This window comes from Mustelus asterias, chromosome 14, assembly GCF_964213995.1.
Source record: "Mustelus asterias chromosome 14, sMusAst1.hap1.1, whole genome shotgun sequence".
Classification (NCBI taxonomy): Eukaryota; Metazoa; Chordata; class Chondrichthyes; order Carcharhiniformes; family Triakidae; genus Mustelus; species Mustelus asterias.
The window spans coordinates 11,622,932-11,648,999 of NC_135814.1; the positions used below are offsets into that span (position 1 = coordinate 11,622,932).

The following is a 26,068-nucleotide window of genomic DNA, read 5'->3' on the forward strand; positions in this document are numbered from 1 at the left end:
CCCTCTTTGATTCGCAATCCCACCCTGCCTGCTCTTTCTCTGAGTCTTACCGGCCCTACTCTCTGGTTCCCCTTCAGTTAATTCACCTTTGCTTTGGTTCCCACCCCCCCTGCCAAACTAGTTTAAATCCTCCCATGTGACACGAGCAAACCTCCCGGCCAGAATATTTATGCCCTTCCAGTTTAGGTGCAATCCATCCTTCTTGTACAGGTCCCACCTGCCCTGGAAGAGATTCCAATGGCCCAGTTATCTGAAACCCTCCCTCCTACACCAACTGTTTAGCCATGTGTTATAGAGTCATAGAAGTTTACAGCATGGAAACAGGCCCTTCGGCCCAACTTGTCCATGCTATCCTTTTTTTTAACCTCTAAGCTAGTCTCAATTGCCCGCATTTGGCCCATATCTCTCTATAACCATCTTACCCATATAACTATCTAAATGCTTTTTAAAAGACAAAATTGTTGTTGAGCTGTACTATCTTCCTATTCCTACTCTCACCAGCACGTCACAGGGAGTAATCCTGAGATTACAACCCTTGGGGTCCTGCTTTTTAACTTTCTACCTAACTCCCTAAACCGCTGCTGCAGGACTCCATCACTCTTCCTTCCTATGTCGTTGGTACCAATACATACCACAACCACTGGCTGTTCACCCTCTCCCTTCAGAATGCTTTCTGCATGTTCAGAGACATCCTGGACCCTGGTACCAGGGAGGCAACATGCCATCCTGGAGTCTCTTTCACGTCCACAGAAGCGCCTATCTGCACCCCTAACTATAGAGTCCCCTATAACTATTGCTCTCGTGCTCTTTGTCCCTCCCTGCTTAACAACAGAGCCAGCTGTGGTGCCACTGCTCTGGCTGCTGCTGCTGTTATCCCCTGATAAGCCATTCCCCCCCAGCTGTATCCAAAATAGTGTACTTGTTAGTGAGGGGGACGACCGCAGGGGATTCCTGCACTGACTGCCTGCCCCTTCTAACAGTCACCCATCTATCTGCCTGCACCTGGAGTGTGATCATGTCTCTAAAGCTCTGACTATAATGCTTTCTGCCACCGTCATGCCCCTAAGTGCATCCAGCTGCTGCTCCAACCTATCCATGCGGTCTGTAAGGAGCTGCAATTGGGTGCACTTCCTGCAGATGTAGTCGTCCAAGACACTGGAAGCGTCACGGATCTCCCACATCTCACAAGCGCAGCACTTAACCCCACTGACTGACATTTCTGGCACCAATTAAATTATTTAAGAAAATTTATAAAATTCTTACCTTCACTTTTACCTTCTCACAGTGGCCTTTTTTTTTTATTAGAGGAGGAGGGAGGGAGGGAAACACTAATGTAGTGTTTCGGGCTTACCACTCCTTGACACCAGGTCTTCCGCTTCCCACTCCTTAGTCGATGTTGCTGGGCTGACTTCCCCCAGAATGCACCAGTGAAGTCCCTCAGCTGCCTCTACCGTTTGATGGTGCTACCCAGGGTAAAGTCACCGTAGTCTCAGATGACCACAGGCTGCTCTCCCCTTTGAGAGGGGAGTGCTGACTGGTGGTCATTTAACCTGAGTATCATCACACCTCGGGCGAGGGTGAGAAGGCGGGGCCTTCGTGAATAGCCTCAGCAGGTACGGGAATTGAACCCAGGCTGTTGGCGCCGCTTTGCATCTCAAACCAGCCGTCCGGCCGACAGAGCTAACCGACTGCCCCAGTCAGTCCCCAGATGGTGCTACTCAGAAGGGGAATAAGACTATTTACTAATTAACTAGAAACTGTTGTGTTTTTAAGATAAAGATATATCCTCCACAATAGCTGCCTGGCATTTGTAATTCAGATATAACTGCTAGAAGCTATCGTGACTTGTCAATAGCAATCTTGTTCAAATAAAGTGCACAAGTAAGCTCGATCAGACCAATTATGTTTCAGGAGTTTCCGTTTCAGAGACTTCATTAAGTCTCAAATTCTTTCTTCCTCAATTATGCAATGTATTGGTAAGAGTATATATCACAAAGCAATCCTTCACAGAGTTAGGGTTGACAGGTCGGAAATGCCAGAGATCAAGAATGTCGGCCAAATTTTGATCTGGGTGCCAAAACGTGTACCAGCCTGCCAATGGCCACACATTGATTTTTCTTCAAAGAAAACTGTCACATAAAGGTCTGATTATAGAATCCCTACAGTGCAGGAGGAGGCCATTTGGCCCATCGAGCCTGCACTGACAACAATCCCACCCAGGCACTATCCCCATAACCCCACGTATTTACCCTGCCAATTCTCCTGGCACTAAGGGGCAATATAGTATGGCCAAACCACCTAACCCACATATTTTTGGAGTGTGGGAAGAAACCGGAGTACCCGGAGGAAACCCACACAGATGTGGGGGGAACGTACAGACTCTGCACAGACAGCGATCTAAGCTGGGAATTGAATCCAAGTCCCTGGCGCTGTGACGCAGCACTGCTAACCACTGTGCCAATTAGGAGCACGAGTAGGCCACTCATCCCATCAAGACTGCTCCACTTCAATGAGATCACAGCTAAACTGTTTGTAAGTTCAACCTGGGGCACCTTTGGGATAAATAGCTTTTTGAGTTTAGTTTTTATCTGGAAGCCAGAGGAATAGAAGCTGGAAGAAAAGCCATAACATGGAGTAAGGGGCAAAGGCTAGTGCCAGAATCTTAAAAAGCAGTTACTTAAGGAAAACTAGAGAGATGAAGAGGTGTTTCCAGGTAGCCTGAAGTTAAAGGAATAGAGAGAACTGGAACTACTACTGTCCAGTGAAGTCACGGACAGAGCTGAGAAGAGGTTGGTTACCGAAAGTCAGAAAGATATCTGGTGCTTCTAAGTTTTGTGATATTTTACTACAGTTTGTGAGATTTTAGTGGGAATAATTGTGGAGCGTTTGGTGGCTGGATCTTGGAGTTTGTGTAAAAGCATTCAAGACAAAAGAATTCTGAAATGAAAGTGGGAAAACCTGGAGGTGGAGCCTTGTTAAAACAATGGAGATGAGGCTTTGTTTGAAAGGATAGTTGGAAAACCTGGAGGTGGATCCCAACAGCTCCATGCTGTACTTACCTGCCGTCATTTCTGCGCATGCTGAAACTGAGAATTAAACTTACCGAGCAACTGACTGTATGTTGCTCGTCCAGTCACAGGATGTTTCTTCCCTGTATTGGCTCCTGATAGGCCCACTGGTAAGCCCATTAACGGCCAAGGAGAAATCTGCCTATGTGGATAAGGCACACAGCATTTTTCAAAAGTTTGTCCATGAGGATTTGAACAGTTGAGTCCAACAACCTGGTGGACCAGATCCAAGTGCCTCAGCAGCCACATCCAGCCCATGGTGCTTGGACAAGCTTTCAATAGAGACTACCACTCATTTTACAGAACGATGACCGGGGTGTGGAAGGTTTATAAGGCCCTCTGACTACCTAACCTTTAACTTCAAGGACATGAATGAGGGAGATGAGGTAATGAGTTTGTTGTAATAATGCTAATAGCAGTAAGCCGATAACAGCAAGGTAATGCATAAGTCTTATAAACCAGTATAACTCTATATCCATGGGATAAAGACTTCATGGGAGGTGTTATATAAGTGCCTGGCACATACAGATTTAATTTGTGACCAAATCCAGTGCTATCCATACAGTGATGTAGAAAGAGACATGATCGAGACCTTGGGTCAGTGCTGTGTTACCAAAGGCATGATAAGACCATAGAACAATAGAAAGGTTACAATACAGAAGGAGGCCATTTGGCCCATTTTGGCCATTCCAGTGCAACCACTCTAAAAAGCACATCTCCAGTTCTCTAGACAAGTGAGCTGCTGTTTTAAAATCCTACCTTTCAAGCCGCTAACTCCTTAAGTCAACAGGGCCGGACCCTTTTTAAGTGTAATAGTGTTAAGCTGCTTTAGTTGCACTTATCCTATTTTCTACAGTGAAACTTCAACCTTCCCAGAACTAAACGTTACCTCTGAAGTATTTGCGCAAACAATGAACTAGGAATTTGTCACAGTGGACAGAATAGAACTGACAAAAGTTTTACTCTGAGCAAAACCAATTAGCTGTGTCAAAGTTTGTGACTTGAGAATCAAGTGGTACAGGCACAGTGAGATTCAACAGACATTTAGATGCACGGAGAACTAAATATTTTAAGAACAAAGGAGATCTACAGATACTCAATTAATGAGAAACTGATTTTTATTAAGTTGTTGGTCTTGAACAGAAACTGTATAGGTCTTAAACTGTTAGTTTTGTATGGAAGAAATATGTTTTGGTAACAATCAAGGAATTTCAAGATTAAAATTGTGTTCAGAGAGGCAACCTGTCACGTTCGATAGAAGTATTCAACATGCAAAACAGGCGGTCAAGTGTCCTTAGGTATTAGGCAAATCTTACTTTGGTTTTTTTATTTACAATGGGCAGCACGATGGCACAGTGGTTAGCACTGCTGTCTCACAGTGCCAGGCAGCCGTGTTTGATTCTGGCCTTGGGTGACTGTATGGAGTTTGCACATTCTTCCCATGTCTGTGTATGTTTCCTCCGGGTGCTCCGGTTTCCTCCCACACTCCAAAGATGTGCAGGGTAGGTGGACAGGCCATGCTAAATTGCTCCTTGGTGTTTTTGTTTAAGTTTATTTATTAGAGTCGTAAGTAGGCTTACGTTAACACTGCAATGAAGTTATTGTGAAAATTCCCTAGTCGCCACACTCCGGCACCTGTGCACGTTCACTGAGGGAGAATTTTAGGTGCCAATGCATCTAACCAGCACATTTTTCGGACTGTGGGAGGAAACCAGTGCAAACACAGGAAGAATGTGCAGACACCGCACAGACAATGACCCAAGCCGGGAATCGAACCTGAGTCCCAAGCACTGTGAGGCAGCAGTGCTAACCACTGTGCCACCGTGCCACCCCAAGATGTGTAGATTAGGAGGATTAGCAGGGTAAATATGCGTGGTTACAGGGATGGGGCAAGGGAGAGGTGCTGGGTAAGATACTCTGTCAGAGAGTCAGTGCAGGTTTGGGTTGGCACGGTGGCACAGTGGTCAGCATTGCTGCCTCACAGCGCCAGGGACCTGGGTTCAATTCCCAGCTTGGGTCACTGTCTGTGCGGAGTCTGCACGTTCTTCCCATGATTGCGTGGGCTTCTTCCGGGTTCTCCGGTTTCCTCGCACATTCCGAAAGACGTGCTGGTTAGGTGCATTGGCCGTGCTAAATTCTCCCTCAGTGAACCCGAACAGGCGCCGGAATGTGGCGACTCGGGAATTTTCACAGTAACTTCATTGCAGTGTTAATGTAAACCTAATTGTGACACTAATAAATAAACTTTACTTTAAGATTCAGTGGGCTGAAGGGCCTCCTTCTGCACTATCGAGATTCTATGGTTCGATGGTGAATGATGCATTGCGATGATGTGAACTGTCTCAGTGAATCAATGGCCCCTTGTGACAAAACTAGAAGCGTACATGTGATGTGAGTTAAAGATGGATGTCTTCACTTGTACCTTTATTTACAATGTGCAAAGTACTGTGCAGCATAGAAATCTGAGGTTTTCACTTGGGTGAATGAATGAAGTATCATTAAATTCATGCAAGCCTCCATTTCCCAGTTTGATTCCAGATACGATACCAGCTCGCTATGCCCCTGGGTTAGCCCGTTTCCCCAAAAGCCAATGGCAAAGAGGCACTTTGCCCACCAGATCCAAGCTAGATGGATTCTTCATTACAAACCTGGCATGATAGCATTGTTAATTGTCCCTCAGGTGCACTCTGCATGGATTGTCACAAGGAAGGCTGAAGTCGGCACATAATAAATAAAAACTGAACATTGATTTTTAGTCCGAATCATTGCAGTAGGTGACAAGAAACTATTGAAGTACCTGTCTGCCTGTCTCTCTTTCTTCACCGAAGCAAATGGATTTAAGTTGCATTTCTGACAAGGCTTTTAAAGGAAAGACCACTGATACGGCAGAGCAGATGGCTGACTAAAGAGAATGAAAAATGTCTTTTGATGAAGTGAAAATTGCCCCCAATGAATAAAACGTCGACTGAGTTGAAATAAGAAGCTTGATTATTTTGGGCCTGATTGTTCGAACACCCTCTTCAGAGTGTTTGATGAGGACTTTCATGAAAATTAGTTTCTGAAACTGGGAAAAGGTTTCACCTCGGAGCTGTGCTGCTTTTGTGAGAATGCAAATGAATTACTATTCACTGCCAGGAGAACAGATTGAGTAAGTAGTTAAAATCTGTTGCAAAATATAATTGGATGCCAGCGAGTTCTGCTTTTAATTACAAAAGCATGAATTTTTAGTGATATTTAGAGGCTAACTTACTGGGAGAAATGTTAATGCTGAAATGCCTCGAAGGTGGCCAATCTACGATCATGCCAAGATTAAGCAATTACGGGGAGTGGGTGATGTGGAGGATTTGAACATTGTCCTTTTACCTCCGAGATCTACGTTCTGAAAGCGGGCAGATGGAATGAATCTCCTGACTTTGGAGAGTGCAGAGGTTTCTGAGTGAAATGAATTGAGGTTGAGCCAAGACCCGGGTGGATGGAAAGCCTCCTGACTAAATTGGCACGAAGCTCTTGCAAGAATTAGAGTAAAGGCAATGCTTGGCATGAAATCAGCTATCTAATTCAGAGAGTTTGATATGTGAAGCTTCTTCCTTCGCTGCAACAGGAATGTATCTGAAGGAGGAAGAGGAGCATAGAGATCATGGGGTATGCATTCGCAAATCTACTACATTCTCAGAAGACTAAGGAAATGTGGCATGTCAGCTACGACTCTCACCAGCTTTTACAGATGCACTATAGAAAGCATTCTTTCTGGTTGTATCGCAGCTTGATATGGCTCCTGCTCTGCCCAAGACTGCAAGGAACTACAAAAGGTCATGAGTGCAGCCCAATCCATCACGCAAACCAGCCTCCCATCCACTGACTCTGTCTACACTTCCGACTGCCTCAGCAAAACAGCCAGCATAATTAAGGACCCCGGACATTCTCTCTTCCACCTTCTTCCATCGGGAAAAAGATACAAAAGTCTTAGGTCACGTACCAACTGACTCAAGAACAGCTTCTTCCCTGCTGCCATCAGACTTTGGAATGGACCTACCTCTTTCTCTACACCTTAGCTGTGACTGTAACACTACATTCTGCATCCTCTCTTTTCCTTCTCTGTGAACGGTATGCTTTGACTGTATAGCGTGCAAGAAACAATACTTTTCACTCTATACCACTCTATACATGTGACAATAATAAATCAAATCAAATCATTTAGAGGGACAACACAGATTAACACGATCGTAAAAAATATAGGGGCAGAGAATCGCAACACAGGCATGATATGTAACCTTATCATAGAACCTTAGCCCGACTTGGAGTACCGTGCTCAACTCTGGTCTCCAGATTACGAGAAGAATATGGAGTCACTGAAGATGGTACAAAGAAATTCCAAGGATGATACTATGGCCCAGAACCTCCAGTCTTCGGATGGCTGCACCCAGAAGGTACACTCCAAGATACGGTGGAGGATCCCTCGGAAGTTCTGCCACACTGACTATATGGAAATTGCCCAGGAAGTTTTAGAGATCTAATGGTCAACTTCTCTGTGCCTGGAGCTCGTAAAAATGTCTGCGTTAGAGTAGGATGGTTCTGACTCACATACCAGAATAGTTATCCAGGAAAAGTTAGGATCAACACTAGTTATAAATCCTGGGTAACTATACTACTGAGCACCCTCTACCCCCACTCTCCACAGGGCCATCTGACTCCCCCTCTCAACCAATCGACTATATCTTTGACCACCCAATTACATCACTCCCACCCCAGATCACCTGACTCCCACCCCAGCACTTCCAACCCATCTTACCCCTTCAAGCACCTGACACCTTATCTCCACACCCACATACAGCATACCCTATCACCCACCTAGTTGCCACCCAACCTCTTACACATCCTGTTACCACCCTACCCCCTCATCCATTCCTCTACAGCCCTAATCCCTCACACATGTACCTGTATTCTTACACTCTCACGACCCTATCTCCTCATCCACGTACCTGCCAACACACCCCTTCAGCCAGCCAGTTGCCACCCTATCCCTTCACCCACTTATATGCCACACTACCCCCTCACCCCCACTTCCCAGTCCCCTCTTCAACTACCCATCTGAGTTGAGGAGGAACTTCTTCACACAAAGGGTTGTGAATCTGTGGAATTCCCTGCCCAGTGAAGCAGTTGAGGCTACCTCATTGAATGTTTTTAGGGCAAGGATAGATACATTTTTGAACAGTAAAGGAATTAACGGTTATGGTGAGTGGGTGGGTAAGTGGAGCTGAGTTCACAATAAGATCAGCCATGATCTTATTGAATGGCGGAGCAGGCTCGAGGGGCCAGATGGCCTACTCCTGCTCCTAGTTCTTGTGTTCTTATGTTCTTATCTTCTACAGAAAATGCTGGAAAATCCCAGCAGGTCTGACACCATCTGTGGGGAGAGAGTAGAGCCAACGTTTCAAGTTTCAATGACCCTTCGCCTTCGGCTTTGACGAAGGGTCATCCAGACTCGAAACGTTGGCTCTCCTCTCTCCCCACAGATGCTGTCAGACTTGCTGAGATTTTCCAGCATTTTCTGTTTTGTTTCAGATCCCAGCATCTGCGGTATTTTGCTTTTACCGACCTTCTACATTATCCATTCACCCATTACCCTCTATCTTAGCTTCTCAAAATGGTCATGGAACATTTATGCGTTGTACTTATTGGAATATGGCAGCCAGTGCAGTAAAAAGAGAGCATGTCTTCTTCAATGTTCCTCTCCGCTGCTCCCTGTGAGGATCACTGCACGAGTTTGGAAGGCCCCTCCATGAAGATGAGCCTGAAAAATATTAGGAAGGTAACGAGGTAACATTTTGTCCGATCGAGATCAGAGGTCGGGATTCCACTCTGGATCAAAAACTTGGGGCCGATATCTGAGGATCTCAGGAAAGGCTGAAGAGGCCAGAGGGTCTTTTCTCTAGAAAAGAGATGGCTGAGAGATAGCCTGTTTGCTTGTGTGCAGTGCTTTCTTTTTCAGTCATTGTCCTGTATTTAACTATGGGACAGTGCCATATAAATTGGAGCAAGATGTGAAGAGGATGCTAAGAGGCTGCAGGGTGACTTGGACAGGTTGACTGAGTGGGCAAATACTTGGCAAATTCAACATAATGTGCATAAATGTGAGGCTATCCACTTTAGTGGCAAAAACAGGAAGGAAGATTATTATCTGAATGGTGGCAGTTTCGGAAAAGGGGAAGTGCAATGTGACCTGGGTGCCATGGTGAAACAGTCGCTGAAGGTTGGCATGCAGGTACAGCAGGCAGTGAGGAAAGCTAATGGCATGCTGGCCTTCATAGCAAGAGTATTTGAGTACAAGAGTAGGGATGTCTTGCTGCGCAGTTATACAGGGCCTTGGCGAGGCCACACCTTAAGTATTGTGTGCAGTTCCGGTCTCCTGGTCTGAGGAAGGACATTTTTGCTATTGAGGAGTCCAGCGAAGGTTCACCAGACTGATTCCTGGAATGGCAGGACTGACATATGAAGAAAGTCTGGATCAACTGGGCTTGTGCTCACTGGAATTTAGAAGAATGAGAGGGGATCTCATAGAAACATATAAAATCCTGATGGGACTGGACAGGCGAGACACGGAAAGCATGTTCCCGATGTTGGGGAAGTCCAGAACTCTCTAAGAATAAAGGAGTAAGCCATTCAGTACTGAGATGAGGAAAAACTTCTTCACTCAGAGCGTTATGAAGCTGTGGAATTCTCTACCACAGAAGGTTGTTGGGACGAGTTGGTTAGATATGTTCAAGAGGGAGCTGGACGTGGCCCTTGTGGCTAGAGGGATCAAGGGGTATGGAGAGAAAGCGGGAGTGGGATACTGAAAGTGCATGATCAACCATGATAATATTGAATGGTGGCGCAGGTTCGAAGGGCCAAATGGCCTACTCATGCACCTATTTTCTATGTTTGTACAATGATAATTGACTTTGAATTAGAAATAGATTATGAAAGGGGGAGTAATTGCATTTATATAGTGATCGTATCTTTTTGAAAGATAGTCAGTGTGTTAAAAACAAAGACCAGATGATAAATGTATTAATTAGATACAAACAGAATATTGCGGTCAGTTTTGGATGCCTTACAATCACAGAGCACTAAAGGAGATCATTCCACCAACTCTACCTGTACCAGCTATTTGAAAGAGCTATTCGATTAGTACTGTTCCTCTACCCTTTCTTCATAGCCCTGTAATTCATAGAGCGACTGTACTATCCTGAACAATGCCAGAACTCCATCATTGCATCAAATAACTCAATCAAGTTAGTCAAACATGATTTACCTTTAAATCCATGATGATTTCCATATATTGTCCCGTAATTTTGCAAGTGTTAATTAATTTTTCCCAAATCATTGGGATAAATATTCGCAGATTCACAGAGGTGGTTTATGAGTTTGGTGATGGTGTTATGATCCAACAGATGTTAATTGCTGCACAAACCAAATCCCGAAGGGAAACTTGCCTGACATATCACAACCTTTTTAAAAATATATTCTGACAACGAGATGAAAAGTGACTGAATTCAGAAGCCACAAACTCGAGTAACTTTTGGGATTTTAACATTCAATTAAAGCATATATTAACGAAACAAAGAAAACTTAAACACACAAGATTGCAGTTATACAGTTAAAATTTGTGTCACAGATCATTCCTTAAAAGACCCTTATTGGTTAGACACATTGGTAAGCATCCTTTAGGCAACCCTCCCTTATACATATCTAACTATAAAATTCAAGTAACATTACCACAAGACAAACCTGCCATTGCTATAGGAAAAGTATATCATGGGACTTCTCAAACTCTGTTCTAATCTGAACCATAGAATTCCTACAGTGCAGAAGGAGGCCATTTGACCCATTGACTCTCCAAAAGGGCACACCTTGGCCCTATCCACATAATCCCAAACATCTACCATTGCGAATCTAGCTAACTTACAAATCTTTGGGCACTAAGAGGCAACTTAGCATGGCCAATTCACCTAACCCACACATCCTTGGAGTGTTGGAAGAAACTGGAGCACCCAGAGGAAACCCATACAGTCAAGGGGAGAACGTGCAAACTCCAGACAGACAGTGACCCAAGGCACCCAAAGCCGGAATTGAACCCAGGTTCCTGGTGCTGTGAGACAGCAGTGCTAACCACTGTGCCACCGTGTCACCTATGCTGTGAGTCAAGAAAGTCACGAAACTTCAGAAACAAAACTTTTATGGATTGACTGGAGTAACTGCTTCAATCCTTGCAATTTCACAACTCTTTTCCCAACACAGAGCTGTATCCCAGGATGCCTCCCAAAACAACCCAACATTTCTCCATAAATATATCTATACCTTTTCATCTTTGATTCCATTCTCCTCAGCACCTCTTTGAACTTAACTTTCCCAAAATATAAAAATCTTTCACTTTCTCCCTATAGTCCCCACTTCTGAATCAAATAAAATTCAATAAACCTTCCTCATTTATTTATGACTTTTTCCAAGTTGTCAAACATTTTACTCCCCTCTGAAATTTAACTTCTGAAAATCCAAGCCCTTCGCTATCTCCTAATGCAAATTTCTAACCAAACTTGGTTGCAGAAATCCTCTTGACCATGCCATCATTAAAATGCATGCTATTAGCACCTACACTCCTCTGATGTGCTAAAGCCCCCAGACAATCTGTCTTCAGTTTAATTAATTTAGTTTCACGCAGACATAGACCCACAAGCCTGCTTCACAGGATAACATAATAGACCCCAAAAATATTAAGCGTAAAAACATTTCTCATCACCATGGATGGAGGTGCTTAGAAATTTCAATGGAATTTCATTGGCCTGTCTCCACGACGTGTTCCCACTTGGCAAGTGCTGAATAAGTAATTATGGTACTTAAGGGGCATGACCATTTCTTGGTAGAAGAGGTAGCTTCTTCCCTCCCTCATGCATCGCAGTGTCTGCAGCTCAGCCTCCAACTCAAAGATTCTGAGGCTCCTTGAGCCACAAATATGTGCTGCAGGCATGTTTGAGCTGAATCACAATGGTGCCCTGGAGTTCTGAAATGCTGCAACCATGACACATCACCTGCCCTGTGCTTCTGAATGAGTTTTAATTAACTGCTTAATTAGTTTATTCAATTAATTATATATTAATTTTATACGTTAATATATATTTATATATTAATTTTTAACCAGAGAGTGGCTGGGGTGTGGAATGGACTGCCTGCAGTGATAGTGGAGTCAGACACTTTAGGAACATTTAAGCGGTTATTGGATAGGCACACGGAGCACACCAGGATGATAGGGAGTGGGATAGCTTGATCTTGGTTTCAGATAAAGCTCAGCACAACATCGTGGGCCAAAGGGCCTGTTCTGTACTGTACTGTTCTATGTTCTATGTTTTGCTGAACTTACCACCAGTTTGTATACTATTTTAAACCTTAGGTATGAATAGATCTAAAGCACTCACCAGACTCTCACCAGATAGCTAGATTCTTCTTCTGTAGTACAGTAAGACCAAATTTGAACAGGTAGAAAATGTTGGAAAAAGCATAGGAGCACCCTCCTTCCCCTCTTCACCTCACTCCCTCACTCGCTCAACTCCCAGCAATTTTGTTTCTGATGACATATGGAATGGAGGGGAAAATGGACCCAACTGCAGTATCCACCTACTTTTGGCAATGGCAGAAAGTGTTCGAAAGTGAAAAAGGGGGAAAGTTTAAAAGAGGTGTGCGAGGCAATTTTTTACGCAGGTGGTTGTAAGTGCCATCCACTGTAAGTGCACTGCCAGAGGAGGTGGTAGAAGCAGATACAATAGCAACATTTAAGAGGCATCTTGACAGATACATGAATGGGCAGGGAATAGAGGGGTATGGACCACATAGAGGCAAAAGGTCTTTACTTTAGAAAGGCATCATGTGTCTGCTCCAGCTTGCTGGGCCGAAGGGCCTATTCCTGTGCTGTACTGGTCTTTGTTCTTTGAGTGCTGGAGTAGCAAAGGGAAGGTGATGATCTGGTAGAGACCCACTTCCTACACACAATACATTGTCAAAATTGACTTTGATTCATCAAGAGGCCGTCATAACAACTGTGCTTACAATTCTTGCAGCTGTCCACCCTCTTTTAAGTTAGCTCCCCCTCTTTCACTCACGGCAACCTTTATTCCCAGGATCATAGCCAGAAGGTGTGTGTTTGACCTTATTAGCCAGCATAATAACCAAAGATACATTTAGGGACCTACTGTTGCTAAAATGTTGGGATCATGCTAGACTTAAGATGGCAAGCAAAATAATTACACCCTCATCCCATCTTCCACAGCCAACCTGCCACAGAGAGAAACCTAGCCCAATAATGAAGGAGATGTGGGCTGAATGGTCCCTCCTGTCATGAAAATTCTATAATACTCTGAGAGCTGCCATACATGATACTCTGTTTTTACCTTATGCTTGGTGTGATTGCCAACAATCTAGAATTGGTGCCTCTAAGAATTCAAGATTAATCTCCTCAGCATTGCAATCAGCAACCCAGATGAATCACCATAGGTGCATTAAATAAACCTGATGCCTTTTCATTTCCTTTGATCATTTTCTTTTATTAGTAACTGGAGATGGGGAAAAAAAATGTCTGTTTGACTGACATGTTAAGAGTCATTCAATGGGGCAGCAGAATCATAGAAAAGTTATAGCACAGAAGGAGGCCATTTGGCCCATCTTGTCCATGCCAGCCCAAGGACACCCAGGTGCCCTTTCTAATTCCATCTTCCTACACCCGGCTCATAACCCTGTAGCTTACATCACTTCAGGTAGAGATCCAGCTACTTTTTAAAAGAGTTAAGGGTCTCTGTCTCCACCACCAACTCGGGCAGCGAATTCCAGACACCCACCACCTTCTGCGTGAAGAAAGTTCTGTTCAAATTTCAATTGGTGCAGGAAGGTGGTGCAGAGCTGGGATTGGGCAACTAACTGACCAATGTAGGAGCGGGGAAGCAAAGTGGCTAGAGCAGAGGAGTCAGTGATGGTACCTCCAGGAATAAGTCCAACCAGAGTTGGCAATCTCAGTATGGGTGCAGAAAGTGTTTCTTTTTTCTTTCTCAGAGCTGTCATCACTCATTTTCCTAAGCATAAAAACACCGCCATGACTTTAAAGAAAAGACATAAGAAGCTGGAAAAGCCCAGTAGTCCTGACAGTTTTATTCTTGGTAATATTTCTAAGTTTCTTCCAGATGGGGCGCCATTGACCTGGTGGATTGGGAGGACCAATGAGAAGCAGACATACTGGGGAGGTTCGTCGCCAGGCATTCAGAAATGTGCCTGTGGATTGGAGGAGAGTTGCTTGGATGCCAAGTATCACTGCAACTGCGACGCTGGCAGAGATGAATGGTACTGTGGCATTTATGTTTGAAATAATTGAGCCCGCCGCGTTGCGATTTTATTGCGCAAAGTGAGATTTAACTGAACTGCCTCGACGCTTCTGCCACCCCTCCACCGGCTCCCGGCCTCAGTTGTTTGTGCTTGTGATGTGGTTTAACTTATTAAAATCTGGCTTAAAGATTATTCTGGAAGGTTAGGTGAAGTGTGAGCGTGGTGTTAAATTTAGAGTGGCTTGAGGTCTCCTGTTACCATAACAACGGGTCTCATTGCACTGAAGTCAAGTGTTGCTGCCTGAAATGCAACTTGATTTTTGATAATCCCATTTTGAATGATCGAGCAAAAGAAAAATAACTTGTTTCATTATAACTGAAAGAATTACACATCAGCAGTTTAACAACTGCTTATAAACTCAGAGAAGAATGTTGTTTATGCCAAGTTGTCGTTGTGATGTTTTAATTCATTCGTGGAGCTTGATGTCGCTGGCGAGGCCAGCAGTTATTGCCCATCTCTAATTGTCCGAGGGAACGTGGTAATGGTGGGCTGTTTTCTTGAACCACTGCAGTCCCTATGGTGTAGGCACACCCACAGCGCTGTTAGGAAGGAAACAGTATGGGTGCATTCGGTGGTTAGCACTGCTGCCTCATAGCACCAGGGAGCGGGTCCGATTCCCGGCTTGGGTCACTGTCTGTGCGCAGTTTGCACGTTTTCCCCGTGTCTGCGTGAGTTTCCTCTGGGTGCTCTGGTTTCCTCTTGCAGTTCAAAGATGTGTGGGTTTGGTGGATTGGCCATGCTAAATTGCCCTTTACCATCAGGTGGACTAGCTAGGGTAAATCCATGGTGTTATGGGAATAGGGCCTGGGTGGGTTTGTGATCGGTGCAGACTCGATAAGCCGAATGGCATCCTTCTGCACTGTCAGATTCTAAATTCCAGGATTTTGATCCAGCAGCAGGTGAAGGAACAGTGATATATTTCCAAGTCATGTAAGGAGGGATGCACTTACACTGGAGGCAGAGAATGTTCAGTCCATTGACTTCTGAGATCGAGGGGTTGCCTTATGAGGAGCGGTTGAGAAGATTGGGCCCATATTCATTGGAGTTTAGAAGAATGAGAAGTGATTTTATTGAAACTTGTATGGTTCTGAGAGGCTTGACAGATGCTGAGAGGAAACTTCCCCTCGTGCACAAAACTAGAACTAAGGGACACAGTTTTAAAATAAGAGGACTCCTATATAAAATGGAAATGACGAGGAATTTGTCCTCTCGGTGTGTCATAGCTTTTGGAATTCTCTTCCACAGAGAGCTGTTCAGACTGGGTCTTTCAATATACTGAAAGCTGAGTTAGACAGATTTCTGACCTGCAAAGTCAAGGTTTATTTGAGCTCGTGTGAGGGATAGGGAGGGGGATGGTCAGGAAAATGGAGTAAAAACTGAAATCCCATCAGTCATGACTTTAATTGAGTGGCAGAGCAGTTTCAAGTGGCCATACGTCCCACTCTTGCTTCTATCTCTTATGTTTGTTTTTCTGATCACAAGTGGGAGAGCGAATGATGTAGTTGCAAGCCTTTCCTGCGATTGGTCTTGACTTGGGAGCTTAAACGGTCATTAATAGGCAGAAATCCACATGGATGAGTCAATTCATGACCTAAGCTGAGATAGCAGGATGCTTAATAACTGTATTGTACAACTGACCTCGCCTGCAAGTGGTGTAAAAATCTCTGCAGAGGCTACAACAAACTCTTTACTCAGATGTATTTGAGTCCAAACTCATTGAAGGTCACTTCAAGAGAATACCAAGAGAGCAAACTACTGGACTAGTATTGTGGCTACAAGAGCAGGGCAGGGGTTGGATATTCTGTGCTGAGTAACTCACTTCTTGAATCATCAAAGCCTGCTCGCTATGTACAACACACAAGCCAGCAGTGTGAAGGAATGCCCTCCATTTGTCTGGGTGAGTGCATGTCCAACAACACTCAAGGAGCTCAATATCATTCACAACAAAGCTGCCTGCTTGATTGGCACGCCATCCACCATCTTATACATTTACTCCCTCCACTACTGGTGCACAGTGGCAGCGTGAACCATTTACAAGATGCATTGTGGCAACTCAGTTATGATCCTTCAACAGAGGGCATAGATTTAGATTATGAAGGGAAAGAATTAATGGGAGCCTGAGGAGCAACATTTTTACACAGAGGGTGGTACATATGTGGAATGAGCTGCCAGGGGAATGCTTGAGGCAGGGACATTGACAACATTTAAAAGGCATTTGGACAGACACATGGCTAGGAAAGGTGTAGAGGGATATGGGCCAAATGTAGGCAAATGGGGTTAGCTTAGATGGGCTTTTTGGTCAGCATGGATCAGTTTGGACTGAAGGGCCTGTCTTAGTGCCATAGATTCTATGTTCTCATGATTCTATAACAGCACCTTCCAAAACTACAAACTCTATTCCCTCAGAAAATGAAATCAACAGACACATGGAAACGCCACCACCTACCTGCAGGTCAGGCACCATCCTGAGTTGGAAATATATCACCGTTCCTTCAGTATCACTGAGTCTACACCTCGAGCTCACTCCCTAACAGCAAGCTGGGTGCTGGACTGCGGCAGTTCAATAAGAAAAACTCACCACTACCTTGGCAATGGCAACTAGGGAGGGACAATACAGGTCATCCTTTTCAGCAATGCCCGCGTGCACGAATGCATAAATAAAAAATTTTTAAAGTGGGGGAACTACATATTGCAACAGTCAGAGACTTTTCTGTTACTGGCATGAAACCCTTATTGGTCTGAACATTGAGTCCATCAAACAGAGTTAGAGGGATGAATTGCAGAACAGGACTATCTGCAATGACTTAATACATGAGATATAACTGTGAGGAATAATGATCAAGGATTGAAACCTCAACATCCTGGAGGAGGATATGGATACTTGTGATGAAAAGATGAAAAATAAGTCATGAACCTTGGATAAAGAAAGCATACAACTTGTATGGCATTGGTTTTGAATCCAGATTATTCAAGAATTTACAACCACAGTGGATATGATATCCATTGACAGGGAGTGAAACCAATAGAAATATCTCTCAAGTATTTGCTGAGCTTGCAATAAAGTTGATCATTAGAGACAAGCGCAAAATCAAACACTTGCACAAATCTTGTCAACAAGTCAACAATTTCTTCCAGGGTGGGCTGTGCATATTTCGCAACTCAGTATTAAACGAACTTGACAATTCCAAACTCATTTTGCGTTAGATCGAGACCACAATTTATTAGTCTTCTCAAAGGTGATCGCAGGATCTGATATTCTTGAATTGGAAATCAATAATGGATTCACAATATATACAAAAAAATTGAAGATATAACTAACAAGGTCTAACTTTCTTGAGGTGCAGAACTGCAGATCGGAAACACTGGATGAAAATGAGGTTCTGATCTGACGGATCCCCTGCAAAGATGGAAAAGTCTTGCCTTTTACGTAAGATCTCCCAAACTAGACAGAGGCAACAGAAGGTCACTAACATTTTAACGTTTTAAGGCAGCTAGTCTACATCACTCGAAATCAGATAGAGGTAGAGAAGGTGTCTGCTCTTGTGGGGATGCTCCATAAGATGTGGGAGCAGAAGTAGGCAATTTGGCCCATCGAGTCTGCTCCGCCATTCAACGAAATCATGACTGATCTGAAATGATAATCCTCAACTCCACTTCCTTCCTTATCCCCATTACCCTTGATTCCCTTACTGATTAAAAATCTATCCATCTCAGCCTTGAACATATTTAATGACCCAACATCTACATCCCTCTACAGTAAGGAACTCCACAGATTCTCTACCCTCTTGAGCGAAGAGGATATTCCTCCTCATCTCTGTCTTCAATGGTTTAAGTTCGAAGACTAAGAAGACATGGAGCAGAAACTGAGTGCCAGAGGTTAGTTGGCTGAGAGGCACCTTCAAGCTTCCAGATAAGCAGCGGGTCTGAGGGAAGGAAATGAGAAGAGAGGGAGAGGAGTGGATTACAGGTCAGGGAGTTCAGAGGTGAAGTTGGTAAATGGGCTCCTTGTGACACCACAAAGAAAATGACCAGAAGGGCCCTCGTCATCCTTCCCACCAGATCACAGAAGAGCAGTTTTTTGGGTTTATTGCACTTATTTTCTGTAAGTCTAAAGAAAATTTATATAAACCCCTTTAATTTGACATTTAATAACTGATGAGGAACATGTATTCTGAATCTCTCAAACAGTCCAATTAGAGTGCTTAATGAATACTTGTTAGATATTCACAGGTGGGTTTGTGTCCAGGGCTTGTCTTGCTCACCAATCTGAAATCTACAGTGTTTATCATCTATTCCCAAAGACAATTTCCATGTTCTAATGAGAATGGCATCTTGTAACAATATGCTAATTATCTAAATTAATTAACTTGGATATTTGTAATTTGGCGAAAGCTTCCTGTCTCAGATCCCAGTGGAAGTGTCCTTGGGTCTAATTGAGTGCAACTGTGTCCACCTTGTTTCCATGTCCTTTCTGTCCACCACCAAGTCTGAACTGAAGGGTGGTGGTTTCCAACATACACTGGCCCAGCAGGAGACAGAACCATCGACACACTGCTTGCAATGGACTTTGTTGAAAGCTCAGGTGATTTTTATTCACAAACTAAATTTTAACACGCACAATTATCTTTGATACGGTTGAGCTCATTCTTCTAATTCTGGAAAATTTTATATCTTTTTGATATACTCGAGAATCTGTGCAATATTGGTTTTTGTGGAGTTATGATTCTCCTCAGTTCTGTTCCATTGAGAGCAAAGAACAGTTGAGTTTGAAAATTGCATCATTCTGGTGAATGTGTGTATATATGCTGTTCCCATGATTTTCATTATCATAGCATCCCTACAGTGCAGAAGGAGGCCATTCAGCCCATCGAGCCTGCAGCGACAATGATCCCACCCAGGCCCTATCCCTGTAACCCAATATATTGACCCTGCTAATCCCCCTGACACTAATGGACAATTTAGCATGGCCAATCCACCTAACTCGCGCATCTGTGGAATGTGGGAGGGAACTGCCACCATGCCGTCCTTATAATAGTACAATACAGAAACACAGAAGCTACAATTAAACACATTGATTTAACTGCACCCATGGTGGCACAGTGGTTAGCGCTGCTGCCTCACAGCACCAGGGACCCACGTTCAATTCCAGTCTCAGGTGACTGTCTGTGTAGAGTTTGCATGTTCTCCCCGTGTCTGCATGGGTTTCCTCTGGGTGCTCCGGTTTCCTCCCTCAGTCTAAGATGTGCGGGTTAGGTTGATTGACCATGCTAAATTGACCCTAGTGTCAGGGTGATTAGCAGGCTAAATGTGTAGGGTTATGGGAATAGGGCCTGGGTGAGATTGTGGTCAGTATAGACATGATGGGCTGAATGGCCTCCTTCTGTACTGTAGGGATTCTATGATCTATGATTCTATGATGAACTCTCAGGAGAGTAGGTACCACAAATCCCCACCAAAACCCGTGTGGGCTACTGCTGCTATTTTTAACTTGTCACAAGAATAAATATAGCGGTTTATGCCCTTTCAAGCTACATAAGGAAGGAAGCAGAGCGAAAATAAAAAGAAAGCATGAAACGGTTTACCTAACATCAGTATTGGGAAAATGCTAGAATCTATTATGAGGGATTTGGTAACAGGGCACTGAGAAAATCATAGTCGGGTGAGGGAGAGTTAATATAGGTGAAAGGAATATCATGTTTGACATATCTGTTCAAGTTTTTTTGAAATGATTAGTAGTCGGGTAAATAAAGGGGGACTAGTGGATATAGCGTATTAGGATTTTCAGAAAGCATTTGGGAGGCATGGTGGCACAGTGGTTAGCACTGCTGCCTCACAATGCCAGGGATGCGGGTTTGATTCTGGACTTGGGTCACTCTCTGTGTAGAGTTTGTATGTTCTCCGCATGTCTGCGTAGGTTTCCTCCGGGTGCTCCAGTTTCCTTCCACACTCCAAAGATATGCAGGTTAGGTGGCTTGGCCATGCTAAATTGCCCCTTGGTGTCAGAGGGATTTGCAGTGTAAATATGTGGGGTTACGGGGATAAGGCCTGGGTGGGATTGTTGTCACTGCAGGCTCAAAGGGCCGAATGGCTTCCTTCTGCACTGCAGGGATTCTATTCTATTCTAAGAAAAGATGTTGCAAAGGGGATGAGGATAATGTATTAACATGGGCTGGAGATTGCTTAATGGACAGAGAACAGAGAGTAGGAATAAACTGGACAGCCACAAGGATTTTTTTTTTAATTCATGGAATATGGGCGTCACTGGCTGGCCAGCATTTATTGCCCATTCCTCGTTGCCCAAGAGCAGCTGAGAGCCAACCACATTGCTGTGGGTCTGGAGTTACATGTAGACCAGACTAGGTAAGGATGGCAGATTTCCTTCCCTAAAGGGCATTAGTGAACCAGATGGGTTTTTTCAACAATCAACAATGATTTCATTGTGATCAGTAGATTCTTAATTCCAGATATTTTTTTTATTGAATTCAAATTCCACCATCTGCTGTGGCGGAATTTGAACCCAGGTCCGCAGAACATTAGCTGAGCTTCTGGATTAAGGGTCCAGAGATAATACGATTAGGCCATCGCCTCCCCCAAATATGTATTTGATACACAGCTGTTTCCAGTTTTTAGCCATGACTGAATGCAATGTATCCAAGTTAACTGATGAAGAAACACTGTCATCTGGTTGCAGAGAAGCTGCAAAGGGGTATGGACGGGTTGGGTGAGTTGGCAAGAACATGGCAGATGGAGTATAATACGGGAAAGTGTGAAATTACCCACTTTAGAAGGAAATATAGCAAAGCAGGATGTTTTAAAATTTCCTTTATTCTTCCATGTGATGTGTGTGTCATTGGTTATCATGGAATCATAGAAACCCTACAGTACAGAAAGAGGCCCTTCGGCCCATCGAGTCTGCACTGACCACAATCCCACCCAGGCCCTACCCCCATATCCCTACACATTTACCCACTAATCCCCCTAACCTACGCATCTCAGGACACTAAGAGCAATTTAAGGATGGCCAATCAACCTAACCCGCACATCTTTGGACTGTGGGAGGAAACCGGAGTACCGGGAGGAAACCCACGCAGACACGAGGAGAATGTGCAAACTCCACACAGACAGTGACCCAAGCCGGGTATCGAACCCAGATCCCTGGAGCTGTGAAGCAGCAGTGCTAACCACTGTGCTACCGTGCTGCCCTAGGTTAGGCCTAGCATTTATTGCCGATCCCTAATTTCCCTTGAGAGGGTGGTACTGAGCTGCCTTGTTGAACCACTGCAGTCCATGTGATAGAGGTACACCCACAGTGCTGTTAAGGAGGGAGTTCCAGCATTTTGACCCAGCGACAGTGAAGGAATGGGGGATAAACTTCCAAGCCAGGATGGTGTGTGACTAAGAAACCAGGAAATGTTGGTATTCAGGTGGACCTTGTACAGGAATCACAGAAAGTTAACATGCAAGTTCAGAATTAGGAAATTAGGAAAGCAAATGGTATGTCGATCATACAAAGGGAATGAGGTGAACAAGCATAACAAAATCACTACAATTATATTTGATTTGATTTATTATTGTCAAATAGAACATAGAACATAGAACAGTACAGCACAGAACAGGCCCTTTGGCCCACGATGTTGTGCCGAGCTTTATCTGAAACCAAGATCAAGCTATCCCACTCCCTATCATCCTGGTGTGCTCCATGTGCCTATCCAATAACCGCTTAAATGTTCCTAAAGTGTCTGACTCCACTATCACTGCAGGCAGTCCATTCCACACCCCAACCATTCTCTGCGTAAAGAACCCACCTCTGATATCCTTCCTATATCTCCCACCACGAACCCTATAGTTATGCCCCCTTGTAATAGCTCCATCCACCCGAGGAAATAGTCTTTGAACGTTCACTCTATCTATCCCCTTCATCATTTTATATACCTCTATTAAGTCTCCCCTCAGCCTCCTCCGCTCCAGAGAGAACAGCCCAAGCTCCCTCAACCTTTCCTCATAAGACCTACCCTCCAAACCAGGCAGTATCCTGGTAAATCTCCTCTGCACTCTTTCCAGCGCTTCCACATCCTTCTTATAGTGAGGTGACCAGAACTGCACACAATATTCCAAATGTGGTCTCACCAAGGTCCTGTACAGTTGCAGCATAACCCCATGGCTCTTAAACTCCAACCCCCTGTTAATAAAAGCTAACACACTATAAGCCTTCTTCACAGCTCTATCCACCTGAGTGGCAACCTTTAGAGATCTGTGGATATGGACTCCAAGATCTCTCTGTTCCTCCACAGTCTTCAGAACCTTACCTTTGACCCTGTAATCCACATTTAAATTAGTCCTACCACAATGAATCACCTCACATTTATCAGGGTTAAACTCCATTTGCCATTTTTCAGCCCAGCTTTGCATCCTATCTATGTCTCTTTGCAGCCTACAACAGCCCTCCACCTCATCCACTACTCCACCAATCTTGGTGTCATCAGCAAATTTACTGATCCACCCTTCAGCCCCCTCCTCTAAGTCATTAATAAAAATCACAAAGAGCAGAGGACCAAGCACTGATCCCTGCGGCACTCCGCTAGCAACCTGCCTCCAGTCCGAAAATTTTCCATCGACCACCACCCTCTGTCTTCGATCAGACAGCCAGTTACCTATCCAATTGGCCAACTTTCCATCTATCCCATTAACATACAGCGAAAAGTATTGTTTCTTGCGCACTATACAGACAAAGCATTCCATTCATAGAGAAGGAAAGGAGAGAGTGCAGAATGTAGTGTTACAGTCATAGCTAGGGTGTAGAGAAAGATCAACTTAATGCAAGGTAGGTCCATTCAAAATTCTGCTGGCAGCAAGGGGGCATCAATGAACACAGGGAGAAAGAGGAAAGCTGGAATTATATCAAATAGCACCATAGAATAGTTACAGCATAGAATGAGGCCATTCGACCCAGCATCTTGGTGCCAGCTCTCCTCAAGAGCAACTCAACGTATCCCACTCCCCCACACTTTCCCGACAACCCTGCAACTTTTTAATTTGCTCTTCAGATAATTATCCAATTTTGTTTTGAAAATCATGCCTGAATCATAGGTTGTTGGTGATTTGGACACCTAAAAACATGAAACTCTCGAACATTTCTACTTTGTCCCCATTGATGTCGGCAGGGGCATGTCCTCTGTGGGACCCGGGTGAGACCACATCTAGAATACTGTGTACAATTCTACTCCTTACCCAAGGAAAATCAGAAGTAACTAAATTATCACCGAAATCTTGCTGTCGTTCACGCCAGCGGAATCTTACAGTCCTGCTGACAGTGTTTTCCAGCCGCTTGTTTGCCGGTAGCAAGGGGTGCGTTCAGCGAGAAACCCCATTGACAGCAGCAGGTTTCATGAGACCCCCCCCCTCCCCCGCCAACGGTGAGTGACGCGCCACCACCTGGCCGCGAAACACACTGCGGAGAGGGAGAAACCTGTATCTCTGAATGAGGGGGATTGTCCTCTGAGGAGAGATTGAATAGAATAGGGATATAATTCCCTGGAATTTAAAAGAATGAGAGGTGATCTCATTGGAAAATACACAATGCTTAAGGAACTTGGCAGCGTAGATACTGAGAGGATGTTTCCCCTGACAGGGGAGTCACAAACTAGTGTCACAGTTTCAGATTAAGGGGCCAGCAGTTTAGGATTTAGAAGAAGAAACATTTTGTCAATCAAAGGGGTTGAGCGTCTTTGGAAATCTCCATCTCAGAAAGCTGTGCACACTCAGTTCTTGAATATATTCAAAACAGAGATCAGTAGTTTATGGATTATAGTGGCATCAATGATCACAGAGATAATGAGGAAAGCTGGAAGTATTTCAAATAGCACCATAGAATAGTTGCAGCATAGAATGAGGCTATCCGACCCAGCATCTTGGTGCCAGCTGTCTTCAAGAGCAACTCAATGAGTCCCACTCCCCCACATTTTCCCGACAACCTTGCAATATTTTTCTTCAGGTAATTATTCAATTTTGTTTTGAAAATCATGTCTGAATCATGGTCATGGAATCATACAGTACAGAAGGGCCCCATCGGTCCCTCGAGTCAACAAATCTGCCTCTGATACAGTCTCAGGCACTGCATTCCAAACCCTGACCTCTCACTTCCCTAACAGGATTTTACTCATGTGGCCTTTGCATATTAACTTCTTTCTTAACCTGCCCTGTCACCATCAATGACTTGTGCACACATGTGACCCATTGGATCAGGTCACCATTTTATTCGTATGAGATCACCACTATTGTCTATAACGGATTAACACTGACTTATGCCCTGCACTGTATTTCTTTGCTATCTTTACTTGATCCTTATTCGATTAATCTCCTCCTCCATTATGATGTGGAGTTGCCAGCGTTGGACTGGGGTAGGCACAGTAAGTAGTCTCATAACACCAGATTGGCACTCACCTGATGAAGGGGCAGTGCTCCAAAAGCTCATGCTACCAAATAAACCTGTTGGACTTTACCCTGGTGTTGTGAGACTACTTACTGTGCCTCCTCCATTATTGTATTGACCAAAACTACACAGAATCTCTAATTTTAATCACCTAATTATTTCGACCTAACTTTGGGTCTTCTAGTTGCCATGGCTTCACAGACCTGACTCAAGGGTTCTTTCCTCAAGGCTTTTGCTCAGTGTTATTATTTGCAGAGTCCTCATCGTGACATCCAGTAGGCTGGAGCAAGCTTAGCCCCTAGCCTCAGCTCTTCCATGCCCATTCATCTAATGTACACTCTCTTGCGAAGGGGTTCATTGGTTAGGTACAATGGCATGTCTGGAAAAGCTTAAACATCAGCCATTCATAACCTTCTCAAGAAAACAGTGCTGTTGCTACAACCCTGTAGAAGTGCCAATCAGCCATTTCTTTAAAATATCAATTGCAGAAACTATGAGCACTTGACATAATTTCAACTTTTGCAAATAAACATTGAGCCACTGATAAATTAAAGCTTAAAATCAAACAATGGTTGCCCTTCCCTGCATCTGTTTCAACAAATTATTAAAGTCTGGACTCTCAGCCAAGCATGCAAAATGAGGACTTGCTCCTTTGGCATCAAAAGGGAATGAAAACCCCAGACCCAAAGGGTCTTGTTCTATATCTGCCTGAAAATCACCAGAAAGGGGGTGGCCTCTGCATTGCACTCTCTAGAAGAGGCAACAGTGGCTGCCTATGTCTTAAATCACTTGGCTCTCTGTCATGAAACCATCACTGCAGAAGTTTCAGTTCCCCCACGATTCCAACCTAACCTTTTGCTATTTATCAAGTTACTAGCATGCTGGTAATAGGATAAGGCTTGCTGTCTCTATTAGGGCTGTGCAGACATTTCTTCTGTCCTCCCTGCACCATCATTATTATCAGCATGGGCTCCTTTGCCTGAGGGCAGTGATTCTGATACAGGTCTAGGAGAATCAAATCAAAATGAGTACCATGAAAATTCATGCGAGATGCTAAGTATTTTATCGAAACTGTTAAACTCCATTCAGGCAGAGATGATGTGTCTCACTCACCTTGTCGATCTCAATTACCTTACTGATGCTAATGGAAGTGGTATAATTTCACAGC

The 26,068-nt window shown here is 44.2% G+C and overlaps 1 protein-coding gene across 1 annotated transcript in view; it reads left to right on the forward strand.

The window, feature by feature from the left end:
• The window catches only part of LOC144504122 (contactin-associated protein-like 5), an 824,359-nt gene that overhangs the window by 527,473 nt on the left and 270,818 nt on the right, over positions 1 to 26,068 (forward strand). The window contains exon 18 of the mRNA XM_078229298.1: positions 14,273 to 14,429. Coding sequence (XP_078085424.1) covers positions 14,273 to 14,429 — 157 coding nt within the window. The remainder of the gene's footprint in view (positions 1 to 14,272; positions 14,430 to 26,068) is intronic.